The sequence below is a fragment of the Piliocolobus tephrosceles genome, unplaced genomic scaffold (assembly GCF_002776525.5).
Source record: "Piliocolobus tephrosceles isolate RC106 unplaced genomic scaffold, ASM277652v3 unscaffolded_13130, whole genome shotgun sequence".
Classification (NCBI taxonomy): Eukaryota; Metazoa; Chordata; class Mammalia; order Primates; family Cercopithecidae; genus Piliocolobus; species Piliocolobus tephrosceles.
The window spans coordinates 303-8,950 of record NW_022294456.1 but is presented as its reverse complement, the minus strand read 5'-3'; the positions used below and the strand labels follow the sequence as shown (position 1 = coordinate 8,950).

The 8,648-nt window shown below is 52.2% G+C and overlaps 1 protein-coding gene and 1 long non-coding RNA gene across 3 annotated transcripts; both read left to right on the top strand.

Annotated features, from left to right (window-relative positions):
• Positions 1-1,143: 1,143 nt before the first annotated feature.
• Positions 1,144-6,723, top strand: NABP2 (nucleic acid binding protein 2). Of its 2 annotated transcripts, none has more exons than XM_026450126.1 (7): positions 1,144-1,298; positions 1,691-1,792; positions 2,238-2,376; positions 2,489-2,560; positions 3,041-3,119; positions 3,217-3,280; positions 5,874-6,723. In XM_026450126.1, exons 2-7 carry the CDS (start codon positions 1,714-1,716, stop codon positions 6,071-6,073), a joined length of 633 nt encoding a protein of 210 aa, XP_026305911.1. In that variant the 5' UTR covers positions 1,144-1,298; positions 1,691-1,713; the 3' UTR covers positions 6,074-6,723. The 2 variants fall into 2 exon arrangements, with proteins under 2 accessions (XP_026305911.1, XP_026305910.1); XM_026450125.1 differs by having other exon boundaries at positions 3,041-3,122.
• Positions 6,724-7,289: 566 nt separating this feature from the next.
• Positions 7,290-8,436, top strand: LOC111533276. The gene is made up of 3 exons (XR_002728813.2): positions 7,290-7,319; positions 7,693-7,735; positions 8,067-8,436. It is a non-coding gene; the product is annotated as an uncharacterized LOC111533276 (long non-coding RNA).
• Positions 8,437-8,648: the final 212 nt, after the last annotated feature.

Here is an 8,648-nt window from a genome sequence, read left to right as displayed (position 1 = left end):
GAGAATCGCTTGAACCCGGGAGGCAGAGGTTGCAGTGAGCCAAGATCACACCACTGCACTCCAGCCTGGGCGACAGAGCAAGACTCCTTTGCGGGCAGGTGCAAGGGCTCATGCCTGTAATCCTAGCACTTTGACAGGACGAGGTGGGCGGCTCGCTTGAGGAGCCTGAGACCAGCCTGGGAAACATGGCGAAACTCTGTCTCTACAAAAAAAAAAAAAAAAAAAAATACAAAAATTAGCCGAGGATAGTAGTGTGAACCTGTAGTACCAGCTACTACGGAGGCTGTGGTGGGAGGATCGCTTGAGCCAGGGAGGCAGAGGTTGCAGTGAGCCAAGATTGCACCACTACACTCCAACCTGGGTTACACAGCGAGACCCTGTTTCAAAAAAAAAAAAAAAAAGAGGGACTAACAAATGTTTCTCTCTATGCCTCAGGTTCCATCTCTTCCAAGAAGGGTGAGCCTGCCCTTTGTCTCTGGTATAAATGCCACTTTTCCCAGAGACCTTGACCAAGCTGGATAGTGCCTTAAAAATGAGAACCCCAAATCAGGAACAAAGATAAGGGTTAGAACAATAAAAAGGGAGGAAACCGTGTGTGCCTACTGTGTGCAAGGCACTTTTTAAAATATAACTTCCGTTTTTTTCGTAAGATGGAATTACATATTTTTTGTCTTTGTTTTCCCTTTTTGTGGAGAATGGGGTCTCGCTATATTTCCTAGGCAGGTCTGGAACTCCTGGACTCATGCTATCCTCCAGCCTATATGCCTCCCTACCTGCTGGGATTACAGGCGTGAACCGCCGCGCCTAGCGGAATTGGAATTACATATGTTTAAATAGTCTAGAAAGGAAGTGAAGCATTGAGCCAGGATTCAAACTTTTGTCCGCCAGATTCCGAGGCCCTTGCTCCTTTTCCCATTGTGTCACTCTTAGAGCCTAAGAAACGTCTTGGAGCCTAAGTGCATTCTCCCCAGCCAAGTTAAGAAAAATTAGGGCCCTGTGCGCCCTCTAGTGGTGGATCTTTCCCCCTGCAGAGCCAACTCTCTCCAAGGTTCCTTTAATACCTGAAATTCGCCCCCTTCGCGGCGCACGAGTCTCTGATCCCGATTGGCTGGGCAGGGCAGGCGGTGGGACGCAGGGCGCGCCCGGGCGGTGCTGATTGGCCGGAGGAGGCCAGCCGGGGGAAACTTCCGGGAATGGCCGCACTCCCGCGTTCCACCGGGCAGCATCCGGCGGCCGCGGAGCCTGCGGCTCCCCCTGCGGGCTGCTCAGCGGCGTGCACAGTCCTGCCGGCTGGCTGGGTGGGTGGTGGGCGGCGGGCAGGGGAGGGCATGGAGCGAGTCCCGGGTTGTCGAGATGAGGGTTCGGGAAGGTCTGGCCAGTAGGATTCTACTCCCTGGCTCTGCACCGGGTTCCCTACTCCTGTCTCCGTCGGCTCCGCCACTTCAGGGCTTGAGACTAAAAGAGCATCCCGGCAGGGGGCCTTCCAGCCCCAAAGCAGCCTGTCCAGAGACCCCCAAATTCTGATCTTGAAGTTGGAGGCTTCCGGGGATGTTCTTTTTAAATCTTTTAGAAGCGTTAGAGGGTTTGAGGCTGCCTGACCCTGGCCTAATGGGGTAGGTAGGCCTTGGGAAGTGGAGCATGGGGGCAAAGGATTCAAGCATTGAGCCTTCATCCTTTATTCCCCATCCAGTGGGGTGCCGAGGCTCGGGCAGCATGACGACGGAGACCTTTGTGAAGGATATCAAGCCTGGGCTCAAGAATCTGAACCTCATCTTCATTGTGCTGGAGACAGGTGTCTATACTGGGGTGGCGGGTTGGCGGGATTGGGGTGGGGGGCAGGAGGGGAAGAACGCTGTCTGCTTTATTAACTTGCTATGGGGATGGCAAGGCAAGCTGCAGGATACTCCTCACTCCCAATCTCTCTCTTCGACCCTGGGACAGAAAGTTGCAGTCAGGTATAGATAGGGTAGCTAGAACTCTTGCCAGATCTAGACCTCCTGTGCCACGGGCCTCTTTCCACTCAGGGCCCTCTCCATGGTGCTGGCCCCTGAACTCCCACCTCCACCCCCACCACCACCCCTTCCACAATCCCAACCCCTTATGCCCCAGGGATTTGGCCTTTCCCCTGCTTGTACACCTTTTCCCTCATTCCACCAATATCTACATCTCATTCTTCTGACAGCTACCACCCCATTTATTTGACCATCCTCCCACCTCAATTTATCTGTTCTGTTCAGGCCGAGTGACCAAGACAAAGGACGGGCATGAGGTTCGGACCTGCAAAGTGGCCGACAAAACAGGCAGCATCAATATCTCTGTCTGGGACGATGTCGGCAATCTGATCCAGCCTGGGGACATTATCCGGCTCACCAAAGGGTAAGCCATCTGGTGACTTCTGGCCTTCCAAAGGCAACAACAATCAAGATGGGGTTAACAGTCCCTATAACACTTCTGAGTACTCTGAATTTTGCTTTTATTGCTCCCGTAGGTACGCTTCAGTTTTCAAAGGTTGTCTGACACTATATACTGGCCGTGGGGGTGATCTGCAGAAGATTGGAGAGTAAGTGCTGTCTTGGGGATTGGGACCAAGAAGCACCAGGGCAAAGGGGTTTGCAAGGAGGCAGCATAGGGTGTGTACTCCAAACCTTATTTCTGGACTTTCTCTGTTGTTGTTATTTTTCTTGAGAAACAGTCTCTGTCGCCCAGGCTGGAGTGCAGTGGCATGATCCCGGCTCACGGTAGCTTTGACCTCCCAGGGTCAGGTGATCCTGCCACATCAGCCTCCCAAGTAGCTGAGACTACAGGCGTGCTTCACCACACCCAGCTAATTTTTTTGTATTTTTTATAGAGACGGGGTTTCGCCATGTTGCCCAGGCTGGTCCCAAACTCATGGGCTAAAGCGATCCTCCCGCTTCTGCCTCCCAAAGTGCTAGGATTACAGATGTGAGTGACCACGTCCAACCTATCGGGACTTTTCTGAGGCCTCCAGCAGTGGCCCAGAGGATGAATCCAAGGCTTTAGCTACTTTCTCCCCTTGCAGATTCTGTATGGTTTATTCTGAGGTTCCTAACTTCAGTGAGCCAAATCCAGAGTACAGCACCCAGCAGGCACCCAACAAGGTGGTGAGTCCTGTGGCACAATGGTGGGAAAGGAGGGCAGATCAAGACAAGAAGCATGGGAGGGAGCAGGATCTGAATACGTAATCTGTGCCTTCAGGTGCAGAATGACAGCAACTCTTCAGCTTCCCAGCCTACCACTGGACCCTCTGCTGCTTCTCCAGGTAAATCTGTTCCCTTCCATCCACTGGTCCTCCTAACTCTCCCACTCTGCTCAGCCTAGAAAGATGCATTTCCCTCATTCCTTTTCCAAAGCTCTCTTCTCAGTATATCCTCCTTCACCCAATTCTCCCAGACCCCTCTTTTTTTTTTTTTTGAGACTAAGTCTCGCTCTTGTCGACCAGGCTGGAGCGCAATGGCGCAATCTGAGCTTACTGCAACCTCCGCCTCAAGTGATTCTCCTGCCTCAGCCTCCCAAGTAGCTGGGATTACAGGCACCTGCCACCATGCCCTGCTAATTTTTTTTTTTTCAAGACAGAGTCTATGTCACCCAGGCTGGAGTGCAATTACGTGACCTTGGCTCACTGCAACCTCCGCCTCCCGGGTTCAAGCAATTCTCCTGCCTCAGCCTCCTGAGTAGCTGGGATTACAGGCACCTGCCATCATGCCTGGCTAATTTTTGTAGAGACAGGGTTTCACCATGATGGCCAGGCTGGTTTTGAACTCCTGACCTCAGGTGATCTGCCTGCCTCGGCCTCCCAAAGTGCTGGGATTACAGGCGTGAGCACCACACCCAGCCATGGGCTGCAGATATCTTAGTCCAGTGGAGTAGCAGGGTTCAGTAGAGATATGGCTTAAGAACCACTGGGTTGGCCAGGCGCAGTGGCTCACGCCTGTAATCCCAGCACTTTGGGAGGCCAAGGCAGGCAGATCACCTGAGGTCAGGAGTTCAAGACCAGCCATGGCCAACGTGGCGAAACCCCATCTCTATTAAAAATACAAAAATTAGCCAGATGTGGTGGCAGGAGCCTGTAATCCCAGCTACTTGGGAGGCTGAGGCAGGAGAATGGCTTGAACCTGGGAAGCGGAGGTTGCAGTGAGCTGAGATCATGCCACTGCACTCCAGCCTGGGCAACAGTGAGACTGTTTCTCAAAAAAAAAAAAAAAAAAAAAAAAGAACCACTAGGCTATAACTTCCATGCTATTTAAGGTTCATAGTGCCCTACTGTATGCAAGAAGCAAGCCTATGCCTTCATGTAACAAATGTTTCTAGAGCACCTTCTATTTGCCACAGAATAAAACACACTACCTTTAGGGGCTTGTGGTTTATACAGGAGAGAGATAATGATTATAATATGCCATGGTTAAGTTCAGTGATAGTGGTATGTCCAGAATTATGAGAGCTCAAAGAAATCATCCCACACACCTGGCTTCAGTCAAACATTGAAAATTTAAGCCAGATGCAGTGGTACACACCCATCGTCCTAGCTACTTGGGAGGCTGAGGCAGGAGCATTGCTTGAGCAAGGAGTTTGAGGCTGCAGTGAGCTATGATCACACCACTGCACTCCAGCCTGGGTGACAAACAGACCTCATCTCTAAAACAGTAAAAATTTAAAAATAAAAATTTATATACACAAAAATGTGACTTGTTATTATCTTTGGTGGGTAAGATTATGTGTAATAATGTTTCCACTTATGCTTATCTATATTTTCTAAAATGAGCATTATCAGGCCGGGCGCAGTGGCTCATGTCTGTAATCCCAGCACTTTGGGAGGCCAAGGCGGGCGGATCACAAGGTCAGGAGATCAAGACCACGGTGAAACCCCGTCTCTACTAAAAATACAAAAAATTAGCCAGGCACGGTGGCGGGCGCCTGTAGTCCCAGCTACTCGGGAGACTGAGGCAGGAGAATGGCTTGAACCCGGGAGGCGGAGCTTGCAGCGAGCCGAGATCGCGCCACTGCACTCCAGCCTGGGTGACAGAGCGAGACTCCGTCTCAAAAAATAATAATAAATAAATAAATTTTAAAAAAATAAAAAATAAAATGAACATTATCATTATGGTACACACATACACACCTTTTTTTTTAAGTGCCTCATATTTTAACGCAGAGATTTCAGGCCCTTCCCCTTGCCACGCTTCTCCAGTTTTATAATCACTTTTGGTAAAAGGGCTTTTTTTGTTGTTGTTGTTTAATTCAGATGGAGTCTCAGTCTCACACTGTCGCCAGGGCTGGAGTGCAATGGCGCAATCTTGGCTCACTGCAACCTCCGCCTCCCAGGTTTAGGCGACTCTCCTGCCTCAGCCTCCTGAGTAGCTGGGATTACAGGCGCCCGCCACCACACCCAGCTAATTTTTTGTATTTTCAGTAGAAACGGGGTTTCACTATGTTGGCCAGGCTGGTCTCGAATGCCTGATCGCGTGATCCACCCGCCTCGGCCTCCCAAAGTACTGAGATTACAGGCGTGAGCCACTGCGCCTGGCCCAGTAAAGGGGCATTTTTGTCGGAGATCCTTGAGCCTAGAACTAAACAGCTAATTCTAGGTCTGATTCCCAATAATAGTGAGATAAATACAAGAGAAAAATATCATACCGAGGTTCATGTAGCAACTTCCCAAATGATCATGTGAGTCTTCTCTGGAGCTCCGTTCATATTTACAGCCCACAGTCTTTTGCATTTGGTCTAATTGGCATTAAGACCGCAGTTGTGCATGGTGAAGACTGTGCCACTCTTTGGGGCATGGAGGCAGGCCTTGAGATGGACCCCTCTCCTATGTTAACTAATTCCTTTGTTTCTTCTCCTCCCACAACTAGCCTCTGAGAGCCAGAATGGGAATGGACTGAGTGCCCCAACTGGTCCTGGTGGTGGCCCACATCCCCCTCATACTCCCTCCCACCCGCCCAGCACCCGAATCACTCGAAGCCAGCCCAACCACACACCTGCAGGCCCACCTGGCCCTTCCAGCAACCCTGTTAGTAACGGCAAAGAAACCCGGAGGAGCAGCAAAAGATAGCATGACATTCTTTCTTCCTGCCACCAACCACATCCCAAGTGTCTCCTGGAGAGCAAGATAGCCTTCCACTGGCTGGCTGGTGTAGCAGTATTTTAGCCACTGAACTTCAGTGGAGGGGTGGTGAGCAGTGTTCTTATCTACCCTAATCTCATACTCCCTCATTGTCCAGCTGAACTAGCTGTCCCCTGGGAGTCAGGACCCTCTGCCTGCTCTCTTTCCTCTTTAGAAATGGCAGTTACTGGCTGGGCGCGGTGGCTCACGCCTGTAATCCCAGCACTTTGGGAGGCCGAGGTGGGCGGATCACCTGAGGTCGGGAGTTCGAGACCAGCCTGACCAACGTGGAGACACCCCATCTCTACTAAAAGTACAAAATTAGCCAGGCATGGTGGTGCATGCCTGTAATCCCAGCTACTCGGGAGGCTGAGGCAGGAGACTTGCTTGAACCCGGGAGGCGGAGGTTATGGTGAGCCAAAATTGCACCATTGCACTCCAGCCTGGGCGACAAGAGAGAAATTCCCATCTCAAAAAAAAAAAGAAAAAAAAAAAAGAAGAGAAAGAAGGAAATGGCAGTTACCATCTGTTTCTTCTGTGTGAGACATGGGAGTCTAACTGAAATCTCTCCTTCCTAATAAATGTTACCACTCTACTCTGTGTTGGACTCCTTTGCTTTTTGTGGGAAAAGGAAGAGGTTAGCAACTAGGCATTTGGGAAGGTGGGGTGTCTCTAGAAGGTGGAAGGAAGATAAGTTACAGGTAAGGAGGCCCAGGCAAAGCAGACCTGCCCCTTTAAGGTAGTGTCCCTCCCCTACCCCCTCCCTGCAGGTGACCCTTGCCCGCCTGCCTGCCTACCCCCCCAGCTGGAACCAAGAAGGCTGTGTCCCCCTTCCTCTGGGTGTCCTTGTCTCCTGTGATCAGGTAATGCCAACCTCAACCCCCTGGACCAGTCACCCCTATCAGACTTTGCTTGCCTGATTTTAGGCCAGGTCAGACATCAGAGGGGAGCCCAGATCCTTGTTTCCTCTCCCCCACAGGGCTTCCCCTTTCTTGGTCATTGATCCCTAGAGCTCTGGCTCTCTCTCTTCTTGGGGTGAGAAATTGCTAAGAACAGTTTATTTCCCATGCATGCATCTGGGCTTGCCACTGATCTGCCTTTTCCCCCTCCTCCCCAGGTTAGGGACACCTGGGTCCAACCTTCCCAAGGAATATGGGGATGGGGGTTGGAGATGAAGTTTAGTGCCAGATGTAAGGTAGGTGGGGTGGAAGTACATGCGGGAAAGGGCTAAAATGGTACTAACTGTGTTAAGGATGGGGTGAATTATTTAAGAGGAAAAAGACTAGGCCCAGGTTCTCCTTAGCCATGTGGCTTTCCCAGGGCAGAGGGTGGCCCCTCCCTATTCAGGGGCCCAGCAGAGACTGACCTTTGACCCCCACCCCAGAGACCAGTGAACCATTAACTCCTCTCTTATGTGAGCCTTCACACACTGGCCCCACCCTTGACCCCGCCCCAAGGCAGGTGGGCTAGGAGGGGGTGCGTGTCCATCTCAGCCTTCTATGTGACGTGGCCTCCGATCCACCTGGACACCTGGAGGCTAAGCCTGGATTCCCCCCTCCCTGACTCAGGAACTGCTTAACATCAACGGCAAGGTCTAACAAGGGACCTGAGGTGACAGCTCTTGCATTGCCAGTAGGGGTGAGGCCCTGGGGATTGGGGGGGGATAAAGAGGTGGTGCAAAGTTGAGGGGTGGGGTTTAGGGGACAAGGAATGGACAGTCAGCTCTGGATGAAGTATGGGGAGAGCTCCGAGTCAGGGAAGTGCTCTAGGAACCGGCAAACAAGAGGCTGCTCCCGAAGAAGGCAGTGTGAAGGGAGAAAGAAGGCTGCAGTAGGGGCTGCTGCTGGACTCGGTGGGGAACAGGTGTAAGGAGCTCTGGCTCCCCCATGGACCCGAGCTGGAGAGCAGAGCAGCAACTCCAGCCCATTCGTTCTTCTTCCAGGGCACAGTCCTCAGGATGTTTCGGGGAGAATAGGAGCCAGAACCTGAGACCCTAAGCCATTCCCCTCACCAATGATGGGGTCCCCAGTGAGTCATCTGCTGGCTGGCTTCTGTGTGTGGGTCGTCTTGGGCTGGGTAGGGGGCTCAGTCCCCAACCTGGGCCCTGCTGAGCAGGAGCAGAACCATTACCTGGCCCAGCTGTTTGGCCTGTATGGAGAGAATGGGACGCTGACTGCAGGGGGCTTGGCGCGGCTTCTCCACAGCCTGGGGCTAGGCCGAGTTCAGGGGCTTCGCCTGGGACAGCATGGACCTCTGACTGGACGGGCTGCACCCCCAGCTGCAGACAATTCCACGCACAGGTACTGACCCCTTCGTCCACTCCACAGGGCCACATCCCCCAGGTTCTCTCACTGCTTGCCCCCAGTTGCCTCGTTCTGGCTTCCTCACGAGATGCCTGGAGTTACAAATTCTTCAGAACCCAGCTCCTTGGTATCTCTTCAATACCTCTCCTGCCTCTATTGCCTTCTCTCTCTTTTTGAGACCGGGGGGTCGCATTTTGTCACCCAGGCTGAAGTGCAGTGAC

What these genes read in the sequence shown, in the direction of transcription:
- NABP2 (XM_026450125.1), top strand. Translation starts at nt 1,714, where the DNA reads ATGACGACGGAGACCTTTGTGAAGGATATCAAGCCTGGGCTCAAGAAT. An exon ending in CTTCATTGTGCTGGAGACAG is followed by an intron (nt 1,793 to 2,237) that starts GTGTCTATACTG and finishes TGTTCTGTTCAG; the next exon opens with GCCGAGTGACCAAGACAAAG. An exon ending in ACCCTCTGCTGCTTCTCCAG is followed by an intron (nt 3,281 to 5,873) that starts GTAAATCTGTTC and finishes TCCCACAACTAG; the next exon opens with CCTCTGAGAGCCAGAATGGG.